This window comes from Ailuropoda melanoleuca, chromosome 10 (genome assembly GCF_002007445.2).
Source record: "Ailuropoda melanoleuca isolate Jingjing chromosome 10, ASM200744v2, whole genome shotgun sequence".
Lineage (NCBI taxonomy): Eukaryota > Metazoa > Chordata > Mammalia > Carnivora > Ursidae > Ailuropoda > Ailuropoda melanoleuca.
In genome coordinates, this window is record NC_048227.1 from 82,592,346 (window position 1) to 82,613,012 (window position 20,667).

At 42.3% G+C, this 20,667-nt stretch overlaps 1 protein-coding gene across 1 annotated transcript in view; it reads right to left on the bottom strand.

Moving 5' to 3' along the window:
- The window catches only part of MAP7 (microtubule associated protein 7), a 174,039-nt gene extending 154,334 nt beyond the window's left edge, over positions 1-19,705 (bottom strand). The window contains exon 1 of the mRNA XM_034669187.1: positions 19,485-19,705. Coding sequence (XP_034525078.1) covers positions 19,485-19,551 — 67 coding nt within the window. The 5' untranslated portion in view covers positions 19,552-19,705. The remainder of the gene's footprint in view (positions 1-19,484) is intronic.
- Positions 19,706-20,667: the final 962 nt, after the last annotated feature.

Consider the following 20,667-nt stretch of genomic DNA (forward strand, 5'->3'; position numbering starts at 1 on the left):
AAGTGCTGAGTGGTCTGAGAAAGCATCTACATCAGCATTTTACAGGCAAGGAAAACTGAGGCCCAAGAGGTGAAATTCCTTGCCTAGGTCAAATGTTAGCTTGGGGCGCCTGGGTGGCACGGCGGTAAAGTGTCTGCCTTCGGCTCAGGGCGTGATCCCGGCATTGTGGGATCGAGCCCCACATCAGGCTCCTCTGCTACGAGCCTGCTTCTTCCTCTCCCACTCCCCCTGCTTGTGTTCCCTCTCTCGCTGGCTGTCTCTATCTCTGTCGAATAAATAAATAAAATCTTAAAAAAAAAAAGTTAGCTGGCAGCAAGTTTAGAGTGAACATTTAGATCTCCTTCTCCCTAGTCCTGTGCTTCCCCTTATGATGACTATTTGGCCTACACAGTGTAGAATCCTAGGTCCCTCTCTCCAGCTTCTACAGCGATGGCAAGATGTGGAGAAAGAAGGAAAGGGAGGATCCATGCCTCGAACATGCAAGAGCTTGTTGTTTAAGAAATAAACAGCAGAGGGGAGGGGGTGGGGGAATGGGATAGACTGGTGACGGGTAGTAAGGAGGGCACGTATTGCATGGTGCACTGGGGTGTTATACGCAACTAATGAATCATGGAACTTTACATCAAAAACCAGGGATGTACTGTATGATGACTAACATAATATATTAAAAAAATATTATTATTAAAAAGAGAAAAAAGTGAGGATGTAAAAAAAATTTTTTTTAAATAAAAAAAAGAAATAAATAGTAGATACAATATACTTCCATAATTCTACTTGGTGATTTTATTTGGTAATTCTATTTCTGAATTGAAGATAATTTGTTATTTCCTATTTCTTTCTTTAATCAGATGATCAATAAACATAGTCCAATATTACAATAGACATATTGATGAAAATCTTTTCAAATCTAGTTTGTTTCTTCTACCTTCCAGAGAATCAGGTTAGTACTTATAGTGGCAACACACACACACACATACACACACACACACACACACAGCTGAAACTACCTTTTGGCAGAAAAAATGAAAAGCTATGTCTCAAACAAATGACAAATTTCATTCAGAAATGTTCCTTATCCAAATAAAGCTAATAGCTTCTGACCATCCCCATGAAATTTAATGAAAGTATTACTGAAAGAGGTAAAGCTAAGGAAAGAGGGATCTTCACCTTCATCTTTCAAATAAAAAATTGACAGGATTAACATTTTATGAAGTATCCTCGGAGGACAATGAAACACCTAAGAGTGACTTTTAAAAAGCAACGTGTAGCTGAAATTCAAATGACTTCGGCAGAAGATGTACATTCCTTTACTTGCAAGGATGGCCTGGATGGCTCTAAAGCTTTCATAGGAGAAGTGCAACAGCAAAGTGAAAGCTTCATAGCCTTTAACTTGTCCAGATAAGATGTCACAAAGGAGCCCTCCTTGAGGTCTGTGGAACAGAGATCACAGGACAGCCCCTCTGGGACTCAGAGGACTGTAACTGAGGCCACCTCTACCACACCCAGCCAATCAATGGTTCTCCTCTTCTGTTACCTGCAGTGGAATATCCCTCAAATGACAAAGACGGCATTTTTCATGCACTAGCATGAGCGGTCTCACGGAGAATTTTTATTTGTATCAAAATGTGAAAGTCACCAAAATGGCTGTTTTTAAAATTATGCTTAAGCCGTTTACTGGGGAAAGGAAAGCCTAATCAAAGGAGGCCAAAAGTCACCACCATCCTACAACTCATGAGGCAGGGGTAGGGTCAAGAATTCCATTATCTAGGAACATCTTCAACTTTGTCAGATGCTGTGCGAGGTGCGTTAGATAGGCTACCTGTGTTAGTCATAACAGCATGGGGAGAGAAGTCATCACCTGACAGATCAGGAAACAGAGGCTCACAGAGGTTAAAGTCCCCCAGCTAGTTAAGTCACTGAGTCAGGATTAAACCAGGGCCCATCTGTTCTGAGGCTAAGATGCTTTTGTCCTGCTGCCTTGTAAATCCTGACTACAACATCGACTAGCTCCCTCCCAGTCACAGCTGTGACCAGTCACAAAGAAGCAAACAGCCCAAGATCAAATAATCATAATAAAGGGTTTTTTCTTTCCTATCCATGAAGTACACATTTAAGGCATAAATACATTTGAGATTAGTTTCCTAAATGCTCAAACCCAGTCTTTAATGGATATAGGTGTTTAACTCTTATTTAATTTCAGGAGTACTGGGGCTTAACCCCTGCAGAGGCATGGGCCTCCAGTCTTCTCTCCTTTATACTTGGACCCAAAGCAAAAGCAGATGTGGAAGGGGGATGGCAAGACCTTGAAGTAAAAGGAATCGTACTCTGAATTCCCGAACTCTTCCCCAGCACTAATAAGTGTTTTCAATTTGATGTGGCACGTGTGTCCTTGAATGTCACCTGCAGGTACAGTCCCTGTAGGAACTGGGGTATGTGGACTTCCAAGAGCCAATGAGGTCTTGTAACTGTTTCAATTGTTAATATAATTGTTAAAATAATAAATGATTTTTAATGGAGACTTTGTACAAAGTTGGAAGAAATGAGACATTACCTAGTGGGAAAGGGTGGATTCTACAACTGAACTGGCTTTATAGAGAGAAAAATGTTCGCAGTATAATCACAAAATATAGTCACAATCGAAAGTGAAAATGATACTACTTGTCCACTATGAATGAAACAGGCCACTATGCTGTTGAGCAACTGCTGTCCCCACCAGTTCCCACCCCCAGCCCCATTCCCTTAGTATGCAATGAATTTACATCTGTCCTTCTACCCTGGCTGCCGGGCACCTCTGCTGACCTCCAACTGTGAGGTAGGGGAATATGAAACAGAGTCAAACTAATGGTAGGGGAAGTCATGCTCGTGATCTGGACCAACCTGTCACGATGTTCTAGGGGACTAAGCCCGTGCAGGCACATGTATACACACATCCCTCTTCAGGCTTCTGTTCACATGTGTCCTACCTTAGCTTTTATTTTATGTCTGTTTTTATGTCCGAAAGACTGGGAAATAGAGTACATGAATGAATCTAAGACTATCCTCCTGCAAAGAGAAATCTGTATCATCAGTGAGAAGCATACCTAGATTTTCCCTTCTAAAAGCCTAGTGAGCTTTACAAAAACATTCTTGAAATGGAAAAGAGCCTGATATATACTCATCAAGGACTGTAGCTGAAAACAGACATTACTACTGTTGAATTGAATGGCCAGTCATTGGTAAATTACAGTTCTACACACATATAAGTTAGTTACTTTTCAATGGAGCCCAGAAGTGCCAAAATGCCTTTTTCTATTTCTACATTATGATTAGTATATAGGAGATGATTAATTCTTCAAAACTACTGGACTTCAGTAATCCTTTAAATATTTAATGCATACCCCCCCAAGGTAAGCCACAATTTACTTCTAGTAGGAGTTTTGGAAATCCACATTTTAATGCAATATTAAAAAGCAAAGAGAACCTTCATATGGTTTGAAAACACAAAGCAATCACAGGTTGACTGTGGAATCAAACAACCCCTGGGAACAAAGGGTCCCAGCTGGATCTCTGCCATCCCCATTCTTGAAGTAAGAGGGCTCCCTTACAGTTTCCTAGAATGAGACACTTCCTCATGGCTGCTTTGGCAATAAAGGCATAACATCCTGCCATCTTGCAGCATTATATAGAGCTTCCAATAAGCTGTTGGACAAAGAAATACTGCACAAAGAAAGACTGACCCTTTGAAAGGAAAATAAAAAGGCAGGTTTGCTTTGATCTTTATTTTACCACCTTTTGTTAACAGGCAATAAGAAAAACAGTAAATACTACTCGTAGTGGCGTGCCAGCAACCAACAGGTCCGAGGTCCCTGCCGTGCCTTTTATAACATTTCCATAAATCTTTGCTGTGTGGTCAGCACTTTGCAGAGACAGCAGACTCCATTTTCCCATGTCTGCTCCACCGTAAATAAATTTTAAACCCTGAGGATTCACTTATCTGAACATAAGGTGTGTTTACTAAGCTTTCTTTAAAACTCTTTTCTAAACATTAGGTATCACTACCTAAGTTGCTAATGTTATAAAATGCCACATGAAACTTGAACCCAGGAACATAGGTTAGAATGCCCTTAGGCCTCCTGTTCATTATTCCCATTGATAATACCCAATGTACATTGCATGAACTTCTGAATTCCTGGACACAAGTTAAGACAGGCACACGCCCTCTCCTCTAATAGCGACACCCTTGGGAGGTTATAAATCCAATTTTACAGATTCAAAAGGAGGCAAAGAAATCAATTGTTGGGTTCAACAGAAGAATCAGACAGATAGCCACGGCTGTGTTTCTCAAAGTTACCTAACCCATCATTGGTCTGTGAGCAGTTAAGGGTTTAGTTTTATTTTTTGAGCCACACCATTAGAAAGGTAAGAAAACTGAGAAACTGTGGCCCCCTGTCTTTGGTTCTGGGCAATGACGTCAGAGGGGAGGCAGTGCGCAAATCATACAACATTCTCCCACGTTACAAAGGCAGGGGGAGCCATTCAAGGGTGTTGACGATGAAAAGTGTGATCCAGACTGGCCAGTTTGGCAGAGGACGGGTTGAAAGGGAGGAGTAAGACTTACAAAGAGCAGTTCCCTAAGTACTTTGTCCAGATGGAGAAAAGTGTCTCACATGGGGACTGTGGGGACAGAAGGCAAAGACAAGAAAATGAGAACCCACTCATGTTTGTTTTTTAAACAGGCATGCCCTAGCAGCATGGAAGACGTATTTCAGGGGGGTGAGCATGGATACCGAGTTCTTGCAAAAGCCTGGATGAGTGTGGACAAGTGGGCGATGGGAAGGAAAGGTGGTATTTTTATTAAAGATTTAGAGGAGAACGAGGGTTTTACACCTGCAGATAAAACAGAGAGAAGGCTAGAATCAGGTCCAAAATCATCAACAGATCAAAAGAATGGGCTATCGCTAAAAATAGACTTAGCAGCGATAAATAGGAACCCCTCTTCTATTAAGTCCAACTGCACAGGTACAGAATGAAAAACCAGCCAAGTCAGGAGCTGCAAAGGAGGGTGCATGGACAGCAAGCTCACGACACACGATCAGTGGGAGGAGGCTGTGACAGTCCTAACAGTATCACAGGTGCTATCAGCAGATGTCCAGCTCGCTGAGTAAGGGGAAGAAGAACCTTCTCTATTTTCTGGTCCTCGGATCACATTGTCTGAACCAGACATTTCCATGGGATAATATATTAGAGCACACTCAGAAGAGAGCAACCTAGGACTCGTCAAAATTCTAGGCTATAACACAGGAGGATCCCTGGAAAGAAGGTGCATTTTCTCTGGAGAAAATAGGGCAAGATCTGGAGAAATAAGAACTGAACTAAAGGTTAACATGTGGAGGGATTTCTACTTTTAGTGTGGTGCTGGAAGACAGAACTAGGACCGGTGATTGTAAGTTACCAGAAGGTAACAAGCCGTGCCTTCCATCACTGAAGATGGCCATGCACAAACACGGATCTGGGAGGAGGGTGCTCAATTAATATATTGTGTCAGGTTGGTGTTAGGGTCTCTAGAGTCTCTTCTGATCCCACAACTGACTCCATGACCTGATGAGAACGGAAACTACAGTTAGATGCCCAGGGTGAAAACACTCTGGCAGAAAGAAAAAGCCCGAGGGAGCTTCAGAAGGCCCTTCCCCCATTGTCACTGTCTCCCTGTGCTTATTTACACCTCACAGAGCTTCGGGTTTTTGCAGGCAGCTCTACAGTTGTACTGTTTTACTCATTCAACTGACGCCCCCCAGAGGTTTTAGACGTAAAGCTAAAATACACAAACAATGGAAGCTTCACTCAGTGTTCTGGTGACTGCAGGCCCACACTCAGGATTGCTACACCTGCAGCTTGCAGACTTCCTCATTCTCACCTACTGGCAATTTAATGGAAATCAACCACACGAAAAATTCTGGGGATAAAAATGAAGAAGACAAACGAGTTTTCCCTCAATGACACAACTTACTGTGGATGAATCACTATGGCTCTGTAACTTCAGAGAGGAGATCTAAAGGTTTGTGAGAGAAGAGCAATATTAAAAAATAGTGAAGCAATTCAGTTTATTACTTTATGGGCATTTTAAGGAGAGTGACGGTCTTAAGTCTTCAGGCCAGTAAAGAACTGGCCCAGTCCAGAGCAAGGTGCTCAACATTCTTTTCAGACCTTATTGAGACTGTTCCCCAACCCCAACTTTTGCGGCTTTGGTACTCTTTCCAATTCTTTCTCCTAAAATGCTCTGAAATTAAAACTGACATCAATTAAGATATTTTAAGAGGTTTACTATCCTGTTTTTACCTTAAAAGTTAATTTAAAAGTCTCTTAAAAAGTAATTTAAATATGTTACATAATCCTGGGGCGGGGGGGGGAGCTCTAATTTTCTTTCTGAGGGTCAGTGTGTCCAGTCAGGGTTCTCCAGAGATACAGAACCCAAAATACTACTGGACCACTATTGATACTACATACTACTATTTCTCTGGAGAAAAATATATAAATCATATAAAGAAACCTATTTAAACAAAAAAGACTTATTTTAAGGAATAATGGCAGCTGTAATTGTAGAGCCTGGGAAGTCCAAAATTTGTAAGGCAGGGAGGCCAACAGGCTGGAAACTTAGGCAGAATTCCTTCTTCTCTGGGAAACCTCAGTTTTTGTTCTAAAGGCCTTCAATGGTTTGGATCAGGCCCCCAATATTATTGAGGGTAATCTTCTTAAAGTCAACTGACTGTAAATGTTAATCATATCTATAAAATATCTTCACAGCAATATTTAGACTGCTGTTTGACCAAATAACTGGGTGCTGCAGACTTGCTAAAATGACAGATAAAATTAGCCATCATGGCCAGAGAGACCTCACAGAGGTTAAGACACTCCATTCCCACACTGAAATCAACATGCGGTAAAGGAAAGCATGCTACTCAAAAGTCAAAGGTCTATATGTCCATGATCATAATTTTCACTGTATAGGCTGGATACTATTTACTCAAGTCATTTCCAATATTGCAATGCTCAATATATTAATTGTACTGTATTCATACAATCAGGTTCAGGCAATCTCAGAGTAGAACTACTAAATCCTCTTACCTTTCACTAATGATCTCTCCTTGAGAATCCAATGCAGGTCAGCATCAAAGCATTACCAAATAAATCCTTTTTATCATTATAACAACCGGTTGCCTCAGCATTAAATGGTTTAGAAAGTACAGATATGTTGATTAAAAAAATTATTCCCTATTGTCATGAAGTAACCCCACTGTCATGAAGTAACCCCACTGTCTCAATCAGAAGAAACAAAAATAAATATGTGGATGGGGATGTCATTGAACAATACATGTTTCTCATGAGAAAATAAAGTATGTATGAAGGTTTGAGGTACTAAACTTTATTATTATTTATATTTATATTATTATTATTATTATTATATTGGTTAAATAGAACCAACTCTGACAAAAGAAAAAATGATATACAATTCCGCAGCATAGTTCTGAAATCAACCTAGGGGAAGGAAGTGCCTAACAGAAAGGCAAATTATATAATCATGGTGGGTAAGTTTGAGGTTTGGTCGTTTTTCACTCAGCTAAGGTCCACTCTGAAAAGGATTAGCATATCCAGTGTAATTGTCAGCAACCAACCAGAAACATTGAAAGCCTTTAGCTAAATTATACAGATAAGAGACGAGTATATTTAGAATTAAATAGCAAGCCAGAAGCTTTTCAAATTTGGAACTGCTAAACAAAAAAGATTCCTAATGCACCAGTAATTGCTTTAAAAAAGACAGGAGGCATTATTTTCCAAGAAATAGACACTACCAGCAACCCAGTACATTTTTTTTGAGAAATATCATCCCCTTTTAGTCTTGTTTACTCTAGAGCCAGTGAGATTTTAGTGGGCACCACACAGAAAGAAACAGTAGGTCAGAAGGATGAACAGGTGGCGAAACACACTTAGGGCCCCGAACCTCATCTCCAAAACACCTTTACCTTTGATATCCCTATTCTAAGCCCCTGCCTTAAAACTTTTGTGAATTTTTTTTTTATTTTTAAAGTTTATTTATTTTATTTGAGAGAGAGAGTTGGGGGAGGGGCAGAGGGAGAGAATCTTCAGACTCCCCTTGAGCACAAAGCCCAACTCGACAAGGGGGCTCGATCCCATGACCCATGAGATCATGACCTAAGCTGAAGCTGAGTCAGACGCTCAACAGACTGAGCCACCCAGGTGCCCCAAAACTCCTGTGAATTTTGGATAGACAATTGAGGAAGGATTATAATGACAAAAGGAACCTTTTGGCAAACTTTCTAAAATACCACAATTGGACCATTTTGCCCTTTATCATAGGGAAAGTGGCTACACTTCCATTGTTAAAGGCACTAAAATCATTGACATGTTTAAAACAACAAAAACAAAAACCTGTTCCAGGGACATACAACGTTGTAGAGAAACAATCACCGTCATAATAACATTCTTTCTATCCTCTCCATTTGTTTTGGTGGAGACAGTCCTACCTGGTTCCTGTTTCCATACTGGCATGGGGGGGGTGGTGGTAGGGAAGACACCTGCCCTGAAACCCTTAATACAAGAAATACCCACATCCCTTTACAACCCAGAGCCAGGCTTTATCCCACTCACCAGAAAAACACCTGGTTCTTGTGGTTTACAAACAAAAGGAGGGAAGTTTACAGAACCAAATGCTGTTTGTTTTAAGAAGAATTGCAATCCTGCAAACTGTTCCATGAACAGGTTTCCAGACAGGGACACCTACACAGGTAGCATGCACCCTGGAAAGCAACATGTCATCTTTGCGCACTTCTCCACTGGGTCAGAAGGGCTCACCCGTGCCTGGGCTCCCAGTCACTGGATTTAGCAAAGCCTCCTTCTCCTCCCATCTGTGATTCTGTACTCCTCTCTTCCAAAACCTCCTTGAAGACCTTATCCTCTATCGTGGGTGTACTTTGGGTACAGCTGAACCACCAAGGATTGAATCTAAAATGTCAAACTAGTGTTTCCCTGTGAGGTTCCCGGAGTATAAGATTATGGGGATTTTCTATTCAAAGGCTTTTGCCCTCTCACAGGTCTTCCAGACTAAAAAAATCTCCATCCCCCATTTCTCTATTTTAATGCTTTCGACTGTGCAGCCATTTCTTCTACTTGTATTTTAGTTCCTGATACTCTACCTGGGACTTAACACAATGTCACTTTAACGAAGCAAATGGATATATCTTTTTATGTACACAACAAGGACATCCTCACAGGGATGGTAGGAGGTAGGAAGCCACTGCTGCAAAAGAAATTTCTGGGTTTATTCTAATGTTGCATATTTCTTATTCTTAATATATATATATATTTTTTTTACCAAAGAATGATATAAATCTTAGTATTTTAAGGGTGGTTTAAGGCATGTTGGTTTAATCACTTACCGTAGTGTCCATTGTATCCTATGCAATCCAAAGGCATTATTCAGAGCATCTAAACCCAGGACCTATCTGAGGCAGTGACATTTAAACATTTAGGAGTTAAATGTTTAAAAAGATAAAAATTGATGGGGTGCCTGGGTGGCTCAGTCGTTAAGCATCTGCCTTTGGCTCAGGGTGTGATCACAGGGTCCTGGGATCGAGCCCCACGTCAGGCTCCTCCGCTGGGAGGCTGCTTCTTCCTCTCCCACTCCCCCTGCCTGTGTTCCCTCTCTCACTGGCTGTCAAATAAATAAATATAATCTTTAAAAAAAAATTGAAATTACGAGTTGAACGAGAAATTTTCTTAGGGAGAAATTATCATACACCCCCGCTCCAATACCCTGTTTAGGTCTTATATATAAGCCTCTGCAATTTAAGAAAGTCTCTTCTAAAATTTAACACATAAGGATTTTTAATAAGAAAAACAGTTTACTGATTTTTTTCTGTTTCAATGTATGTACTTTTAGAATTTTTTAAAAAATTAATTATAGTTGACATGCAATTTTACGTTAGTTTCAGGTATATGACATAGTAATAGGACATTTATATACATCTTGACAAGTGTAGTTACCATACAACGTTATTATAATATTATTAACTACATTCCCTATGCTGTACTTTTCATCTCCACAACTTATAACTGGAAGTTTGGACCTCTTTATTTTCTTCACCTACTTCGTCCATCCCCTGTGTAAATACTTGTTTCAAGAAAGCCAAACTACAGACTTCTCCTGAAAGCCTTGCAGAAGGCAGGTTGTACATGCTTCCTAGATTTTCCTTTTAGAGAAACATATTCAATGGAATGGCTTGTTTCTAGTCAAAATAAGTCCGGGAAGTCCATCTTTATGATTTAAAGTGCAATAATTCTGTGGCAAGTATTTTAGGAGGAAGGAGTATTTTAGGACTCGGTAGTAAGAAATACTTTTGAATACCATAGAAATGGTATTCATGGAAGTCAAGAAAGGCTGGCATGGCCTTTGACTCAGTCACAACACACGTTGAACATCTCCCAAGTTTGTGTGCAGCAACCCTCTACTGGAACATTTCGCGCAACATTTGACAGGTGGAAAGCACGATCCGGTGCGCCTAGATGACGCTCACTCTATCTGAGCCACGCCCATGGCGACGTGATCACACAGCTGCAATCAGGTCTGAATCAGCATCACATTCTGAGTCTCTCCTTGAGACTTTACAAGTAAAAATGAAAATTTGCTTGAGGAAACAATTTAGCATGCCAGGGTAAGTCCATATTTTCACAGTGATGCAGTACAAATCCTTAACGACCACGGGGGGAGCAGAGTAATTATAACCACACTTTGTGCTGTGTCAGGCAAGGTTTTAAGTCCTTTACATGTATCAACTCACTTAATCCTCACCATAGCCCAATGAAGGTATTACCTGTATCCCGGTTTTAAAAAGAAAAAAAAAATCAAGGAAGAGCCTGGTCAAATGACTTGCCCCAAATCCCTCAAGTAGCAAGTGACAGAACTGAGAACGGAACCCAGAGTCCTCGCACAAATAGTTCAATTATTATCCCTAAATTGGGTGGTCGGTTTTAAGTGCAAAATCATACGGTTTCACACGAGCTTAACTTCAGTATAACCCTGAAGGGGCAGAGGGGAAATCAAAGACCATCTTTTCCTTAGGGATCCATCCAATCCAGTATCCCCCACTCCCCTTTTCATTGTGGTCCCTGTATGGCTATGCAGACACCAACTGCAAGGAGGAGGGGGAAAAAATAAAAATCAGTTCTGCCCAAGGTAAGCCCTCACTGAAAAAGTTTCAAGTCACAACCGATGGCCCCGTAAAACCTCGAACACACACACAAATGCACCTCGGACACGCCTCTAGAGCTTCTGACACGTAGAGCCGGAGATGTTAAAGCAACATGATGTTCAAAGTCATGCATGTGAATAATACTTATAAGAAAAAGTGAAAAGAGCAGAGATTACCAGACTGAGCCCTACATCGAGTAACATCTAATGAGGAGAATGAAGAGAGGTAAAGTAAAGAAAGATTAGGCCAAAGAGTATTAGCCTTGGTCGAGCAGTAGGATGGAAGGCAAGAAAGGCGAGGAGGTCATTCTTGTGTCAAATATTTACAGGCAGACAGAAGAAACAGGAGTGGTCTCCGGAGCCAGGGCTATGATGATGAGAGGTCATGGGTCACTATGAAAGTCTCTGGGAAAAGTGTATAATTTGCTATGACAAATTTATTTACCTGAAATTGACCTTTCTTGTTTTGAGGGCAGGGAGGAAGAAGGTGGCAGAGGTGGACAGAAAGAAAGTCTGTTACCTAACCTTTTGTCTAACTGCACATATTCATACATAAAAGTGCACAGTTACACCAGTGTGCACATATTTTGCATCAAGTGTCCTCATACTCATATTCACATCTACATTTCCGTCACAAAACTGCTGGAGCAAAATAAGAGAGAAACGAAATAAATTCACTAGGTGGAGGGCAATGGCTGTTATGGTTTTCCAGGTGGTTACCATGAGCAGGGTACACCTGACACCTCCAAATTCAATCTACTAAGGTCGTATTGAATTGCCGTAAGTAGGAACTCAGTCTAAACTAGTCCTCAGCCTTGAATGCACATTGGAATCACTGGGGGAGTTTTAGAACATACAGTCACCTGGCTCCCTACCCCCCTGCTGCCGCCCTGAGATTCTCCAATAATTGCCTGAGGTGTGGCCTGGGCATAGTGAGATTGACAAGGTCCCCAGGTGATTTTAACTCACTGTTAAGATTCCTGCGGCCCAGGAACTCAATGATCATTTCAACAACATAACCTTATGCCCAAGGAATGAGCTATATTTAAGTGAACCAACCAGTGCTGTGGTTAAGGGGGTCACCATACTAATTTAGAGCATCAACCCTGAATAGAAACCAATCCAGCTGGAATGCAGGAAGGAGGAACCAGGTCCTGTTTGGTGTGTTGGGTCAAGACTTCTGAGAACCAAAAGCCTGGATTAAAACCTTCACAAGCAGCCATGCATTTTTGCTGCTGTCTATGATTATGCATGTTACTGCCATCCAGCAGGCCTTGTGTTGCAGAGTGGGGACCCTGAAAGAAGGGGTCTCTTCTGGAATTTCACCCTGGAATTTAAACTATTCTAGAATATGGCTATATTCTATGTTCAACATAGTGTCAGGGATACAAAGGTTATATGTGGCAGGTTATGCCATAGTTAAGGATGGTTCCTTTTACCAGAAAGCCAACTCCAAAGAGAAAGCTTTCGTAGCATTAAAAGAAAAGTCACCTAAATTTTAAGATACCAGATCTCAGTACTCTAAAATTTAAATATACATGATTTTACTAAGAATGCTTGTGAAGTCCAGTTCACATATCCCAAATGTATGGCTCAACTTCCTTTCTGCTCAGTTTTGCATTCCTACATTCATCTGCAATGTTTGGTCAGGTGTGTCAATTCTCTTTAGCATTTCTCACAATTCTTTCTTTTACAACCATTTCTGTAGGAGCTTCAAGGATGAGGAATTGTTGAATGCAGTGAATTCTTGCTGTCGAAATACATTAATCCTCAAATCAAAACTTAAAGTGGCACCTAAGAAAATCTTATAGATTCTCTAACTGGCTATTTCTCCAAGATACTAGGGAGACTAGTATTTAATGAACAGAAAAATCACCTGATGCCATTTAAACCTGTAAATTATAATTCAGAGCATTGCAAAAACAGATGTTAAAGAGGCAAAAGGGCAACAACATGGATATAAAAAGAATAATGCTATGCAAAATAAGTCAGAGAAAGAAACATGTCATATGATTTGACTCATACATGGAATTTAAGAAACAAATGAACCAAGAAAAAAGAGACAAACCATAAAACAGACTCTTAACTATAGATGGTTACGAGAGGGGAGGTGGGTGGGTGGGTGATGGGGATTAAAGAGTACACTTACCGTGATGGCCCTGAGTAATGTACAGACATGTTGAATCATTATATAGTACAACTGAAACTAATAACACTATGCTAACTATACTGAATTTAAAATGAAAAATGAAAAAGGCACTGACCCGTGAAATAGCTAGATAACCTTTAAAGCTGGATTTTACATAAAAGAAAGAAGCCTAAATACCATGCGCATTTAGCATAGAGAACCTTAGATCATGCTCAGTGATTAAAAGCCCGATGACTATCGAGACCTTTACAAAACACTGTTAAGTACACTTCAGTAACTGAGAGCTGATACGTTAGCTGATTTGACAGCATAAATTCTGCCAACAAGGAATAACTAGGACTATAAAACAAGTAATAGGACCAATATTTCCAGCTTTGTAACTGAAACAACATTCTTCCCAAATTCTGGAAAGCCATTTGTCAAGGGATATGAAGACAGACATTAAGGCGGGAAGAGAACTTGGATTGATAGGGGCCGTGCTGTAAATGGCACTTCTGTTCATAATCAACTCCAGAAGGCAGACTCCACAGGAAATCAATACTAGAGAAGAATAAAGATGGTAATATTAAAGCCAAATAAAAACTCCTCATTACAGCTATTAAGGATTTGTAAGTTTTTCCTTTCACCAGCCCATTTTATGGAGAGTCTCCAAAACCGGCTATCTTTCCAACTGCCCATCTGTTAATCCCTTACAATCTGTTCATCCCCTACTCTTGCACCAACAAGTGAAATTCCTCTTCTAGGGGTGGGTCAGTGACCACCCGGTAACCACAGTGATGGTTTTTCTTTCACTCTTTGAATCCTCGACCTCTTTGTCCCTCTCCCTTGGCAGTGTGCATTGCTCGATTATGCATTTATCTTTTTGCCTTCTCCGCCTGTCTTCTTTGCTGGCTCTTCCCACTCCTATGCCTGGAATGTTGTCCCAGCCCTTTTCAGTTTTTTGTTCTAGGTTCTCCTTACTCTCCTGGCTTCAATTATTATTCCCTTATGGAATGAATCTCAGAATTCTGGCTTCTATTTTTCTCCTTATCCCCATACTTGCTCTTGCCTATTAGGCATTTCTACCTACATGTCTCTTTTACATCATGTTTAAAACAGAAATTTTTCTATTTCTCCTACCAAAACCAGGTCTTCCTTGTGACTACTTTCATGCCATCCTTAAACTAATGAGTCAAACTCAAACCAGGAGTACAATCTTAAATGCCACTTTTTACCTGTATCATTTGACACATACCTCTGTAGAATCTTGAATTCATCATTCCCTCCCCATTTCCAACAGCCTGCCTACATTTCCATAGGAACCTCAGAGTTGGTCTGCACAACCCTGAACTCTTCCTTCTTAAATCCATCCTCTAGTCTACATGCCTACTTCAAAATGAGAACCAGCCGGCCGGGTCGATCTTCAGATTTCACTGAGCTTCAGAGGTTTGGCTGATCTGTCTGGCTCCAAGATGTTCCCCATATGCTCTCACCACCCCTTGTTACCATTCTTAAAGCTGCAAAAGTCAACTGAAGAGAATGATTTTCCTAGATGGAGGAACTATGTATTCAATAAAGGCACAGCTGAGCTTTTCTGCTAGACCTTGCTATCAAGCTTGCAAATTCATGGGTGCAGAATTACTAAATAAGCATGCTTTGATCAAGATATGTTATTCTCAAGAATCATCAATAGTTCGCCACTGTCCACAGAGTAACACACCAGCCTCTTAGCTTGACCCGCAACCACTCCACAATTTGGCCTCCACGAATCATGATTCCTAATTGATCTTCTAGGACCCTTTCATTTGGAGGCTCACACATGAGTCAATAGGAACAAAATTTTGCTCTTTTCCATGTTGCCCTTTTCCTCTCTTTCCTCCACCCTACTTTATATATCATTTACCCATTCTTTTAAAGTTCATGCCCTCCCTGATGACCACAGCCAGAAGCAGCTTTTCCTTCACTGAAGTCTTCATGACCCACAATTATTTATGGGTTTTGTTTCCCTTGCTAAATCCAAGGAGCATGTCTCTGTCAACCTTCTAGCCACCATACTGCTTAATATATGCAAGTTACGTATCTCTTGGTCAAATTATTCTAAGCAATCTTTACATCAATATAATGAGACTTGAGTTTTAAAAAGTAATCCCTTTCAACAAATGATTATTTTTCATGCACCAGGAAGCAAAGATGTTAGAAATTTTTTTTAGAGAACATGCCAATGTAAATTAGTGTTTCATTCACATGCTTAATGATACAAAAAAATGCGAGTTCCTGAGCACAGCTGCCTGGTCTAATAATACTTTCCCTCTTAGTAAGATATAAAGTAAGAGTTAGACACAGTATAATGGGGAAGCAAGCTATCTAGCCACCTGAATGAAGTATTATGAACTTCAGGACTTGAATTTCAGAAGGGATACGTTTAATATCAAATTGTGGACTGAGCCCTTATCTTACAGTGTTAATTTGCAGATATCTGCAGAACCTTCAAGGCAAGTGAAACCATAAAGATCACTTAAGTGCAGTGAAGGTTATAGCCAAGATCACAAATAAAGCCCATATTCTTTCACCAGACAGCCTTGCTGAGGAGAGAAAAGCCAAATTCCAGGGTCTAAGTCATTTTCCCCAAAAGAATATCACAAGAGTTCACAGATTATGGGTATTAATTTATTTCCTGTGCACGAAAGTGTTGTCTCATGGATTAGTCAGATGCAGCTTTAAATGTGGTCTTAATTCAGTCGGCTTTTAAAAAAGGAGCTATCAAGTTGGGAAATGAGCTGTGCGCGCTCACTTTCCACAGCTCTTGAGCACAAGCATAAAAAAATTAAACACCGAAAGGTTGGACAGAGGCAGTTTTGTGAATATTCATCTACGTGAGGACTCAAAATAACAGCCTGAAAAAGGGCTTGATGTCCTCTAGTGGTGAGATCAAAAACTTGCTTCCAAGTCAATTATCTGTGAACCTTTGGTTACTGAAAAATATGTTGAAAGAACTGTTCATCCTCAAGAAAAATAAAAAAATATTACCACGAGGAATGTAGCTTGACTGCCTCTGAGTAGAAGATAAATATGTGCTGACAGAAATATGGCTTTGAAATGTTGGATTAATATAGTACCTTCCAATGTCCTTAAATGTTTCATTTTACAGGTGGTATACCCCCAATTTTCAACCCATCTTTGATACACACACACGTATAACTGTATAATTATGAATAATTACAGGTCTTATTTTCACAATCACCTGAAATTCTAACCTAAATTGTCCTAGGACCTAGAGGATATTATGCTAAGTGAAATAAGTCAGACTGAGAAAGACAGATACCATTTAATTTTGCTCATATGTGGAATCTAAAAAAAGCAAATAAATAAACAAAAAGCAGAATCAAACCAAGACAGAACAAACTGATGGTTGCCAGAGGGGAAAGGGAGTGGGAGATAAAGGCTTCCAGTTATATATGAATAAATCACAGGAATAAAAGACACAGCACAGGGAATATAAGCCATGATATTGTATTATGGTGACAGATGTTAGCTACACTTGCGATGAGCACAGCATAACGTATAGAGATGGTGAATCACTGTTCTACACCTGAAACTAACGTAACATTGTATGTCAACTACAAACAAACAAAAAATTGTCTTAAAATGACACCAGTCTTTGCACAGGTACACAAAAGATTACGAGACATTTAAGAATGGACATTACCTCATAATAACCTAACTGAAAGAAAGAAGAAAGAAAGAAAGAAAGAAAGAAAGAAAGAAAGAAAGAAAGAGAAAGTGAATACCTCAACAAATCACCGCTTGATAGTAAAAGACAGAAGTCCCTACCTCCTCCCCAAACACCCACCTGTATACAAACCTGTGATTGTTAAAAAATAATGAATTGCAGCATTTGGATGTGTATGAGGTGAAATATGTCCATAAGAATAAAGCACTAACATTGGAGTCCTATATTCAGATATAGATGACATGTTTGAAATATATAGAAAACTTTCTAAGTTGCTAAAATTCAAGCAGTCCTCAGTTGTTCACTCAAAATATTTCGATCTAGATTTAAAAAACACATTTTTACCTTTCTTCTATTTTTGGCACCTGCTCACATAGGTACTTCTGAACACCAAAAACATTAATTTAGGACTAGCAAAACAGGAAAAAGATGTGGGCCAGAAATAAGTTTTAGTTACATCGTAAGTGCAACTACTCAAAAGACCATATACAACATATATCCCTTGAAAATCAAAGTTTCTAAGCAAAGGTATGAAAGAATTTTTTACTGTGAAGGAGACGGCAGCCAGTTAAATTCCCTCTTCATAACAGAAAACATTTTACCGATAGTCGCATGATTTGTGTATTGTTAGAAACATGACCAGTTCAATAGTGAACATGTTCAGACACTGAAATGCTAGTTCGTAGTTCACTTAGCTCTGAACAAGTTGTCCGTGTGCAGATTCTAGAAGACAGGTTTTTTGTTTGTTGCTTGAACATAAATTGGTGTGTATTAAGTTTCTGGAACAATGTTTTTCAGAAGCAGTCACTTAGTGGGGGATTAGGCACCAAACCATTTATATTCACAATAAGGATGCTGCCCTTCTGCTGCCCTCACTTGGAGAGGGAGCTCCCTGCCCCCTGCACCCAGCTCATCAAGTTCCATAAAGCAACTGCAAAGACATCTCCTCTTAGCCACCCCTTCCCCACCCCAAATCAAAATAACGATGGACCAATCTTTCAAACACATTAAGACAAAATAAACCACCCTGCAGGAAGTAGCCTGACTTCAAAGTAAACAAGCTCAAGACATCTTGTCAGACTTAACCTCAGGTATTCGGCTGAAGAGATTAAGTCCTTAGACTTTCGGTGTCCAAACTCTTCCTAGCAGAGCAGCTGCATTTCCAAAAGCGGTTACGGGTTTTCCGGAACTTCCGAATTAAAATAAGCATACCATCTAAATCAAAAGGTCTTTTGGGGGGGGTGGATAGGAAAATCTGGAGGTTCTTACATTTAGGGAAACAATGGTTTCCGATTATGTGTGTAAGCAGAAAACGCATTGCAACTGGGGAGGCTGCAATTTGAATTGTTTTTAAAATAAGAAACTGCCTCACCGCCCCCATCCCTAGTGTGGGAAGGTACCAGAGACAGTTTACCGGTCAAGAATAGAAGAAACTAGGAGAGAGAAGAGGATCTGCAAGACAGTTTCTCAAGAAAAACAAAACAAAAAAAAAAAAAACACAAAAAAACAACTATCACTTGGAGAAAAATCGTCTTCATGCAAGATGGGGCTGGGAAGACAAACTTGCTGCTTGCCTTGGAGATGTGAGCCCCTGTCCCCGAAGGTTAATGCGGAGGTCGGGGGGCGGTGTCACCACCTGAGCCGACATTTCTTCCTACCTGCGGTTGGCGCATGGACTAAAAGCCTGAACTCTAAGGACCCTTTCAAGTGAACGAATCTACGAGTCCGACTATCCCGCACACGCAGCCCCACTTTCCTGCAACCAGCCCTGCACTCCCCACTCCGCGATCTCAGTCCGCCCGGGAGAGGGTCTTAGCTGCCGACACCGGGGAGGGGGAGGCCGCCGCTCACCGCGCGACCCTCGCGCCGGCACTCACTGCGCCACCGGCGCCTGCGACCCCGGCACCCGGTTCGACCGGCGCAGGCGGGAGGGGTGCCAGAAACGGATAATCGTGTCGCTCGCACCTGGCCGAGGATTTTCCGGCTGGTTGTTTGGTTTGGGGGATACGATTTCCCCATTAAACTGAATTAGAGCCAGGTCGGCAGGTGGGAGGGGAGCGGCCGGCGTTTTCCAGTTCCTCCTCCCTCCCGCACTCTCTGGCGAGTTTCCACCTGTTGTGGGAAAGTCGAGGTGGAGCGGGAGAGGGGCGACCGGAACCGGGGTCGGCGGGCCGCGGCACTCGGACACAGCCGGCCCGGGCGGCGGACGCGCCTCGGGGCGGAGGGCAGGCGCGCTCCGAGCCCGGGTGCGCGGCGCGTGGGGCCGGCCGTTCCGGGACGCGGTCGGGCGGGGGAAGGGACCGCTGGTGCCCGACGCGAGCCCACCCCTCCGGCTCGCCGCCCCCCGCCCGCGGGACCCGCGTCTGCCCCAGCCGTGCAGTCACCTGTTTCGCTCCACAGAGCGCCGTCGCCGCCCCTGTGGCTGTCGCCGCCAGCTCCTAGCTCCGCCATGGTGCTCCGATGACGCGCCCGGAGAGCCGCTCCGCCCTCTTCCTCGGCCTCGCTCAAGCCGGCCCCCCGCCTCCAGGGCCCGTGGCCCAGACAGGTGAGCGCCTTCTGGGGAGGGCGGAGGGCGGAGGGAGGAGAGGGCGTGAGCAGGCCCGCGGGGAGCGGCTTAGGAGCGACGCGCAGGCGCGCCCCCTCGCGGGCAGGTGCGGCGTGGCAGCCGCTCGGACCGACGCGGCGGGGTGAGGGCTGCGAGAGCGGCGGGCGGAGCCAGGCACCTGGCCGGAGCTCCTGCCCACCCTGTAGACGGCGGCGGGCTCCCCGAGGTCTGGAGGTGGGGCAACGACACTTAGTAGCGCCTGCCAGCGGGACGGGCTGAGAATCAGCCTAAGTGACGCGAGGGCATCGGGACGCTCTGTTCTCTGAACTCTGAAGCAGGCAGGTTAGGTTTGACTTCGCCAGGGCTGGAGTTCATGGTGACAGCCACAAGAGCGTGGTGCCACGTGGAGAGCTGAAGTACACGGGCTGGTTTCCACGCTGGGTTCCGGCTTCCAGCTGCGTTCTAGGATGCCATTATCTTTTCACCAGATCTTTGTATCGGATGAGCCCCAGGGCACACAAGTTAGGGAAACTTAGGCCCGGTGCTGTGGCTTCTTACTCTTGGTTTCCGATTAGCAACTACCTTGCAACTTCTGGTTTGCTAAGGAAGACCAGGGGAAACAGCAATAGGCAACTATATCTATATCTATATATCTATATATCCATATCTATATATAGATATAGAACAGATTATTAGCGGAGGAGTAACCAGTTTCTGCTCTATTAGGCAAATAAACGATAAGCAACAAAATGCTGAAGGGGAAAAAAATAGCTTGCATAAATGGAAACATAAGGAACAAAACTGAGCAGCGACCAGTTCCGGCTGGTTACACAGAAATGCACTCCCACAGTTTCGGTTGGCTGAACATGACCAGGAGGTTCCCAACAATTTAAAACCCTTTCAAGGACTTCAGCAGAATCTGTTGAAGGCCTAAGAGTGCGTGGGAAGTGTTGGAGTTCTTGTTAGGGTGACAATTCTCACCATCCTTGCATAAAAAAAACCCTGCCAGTCGGTTCAGGAGT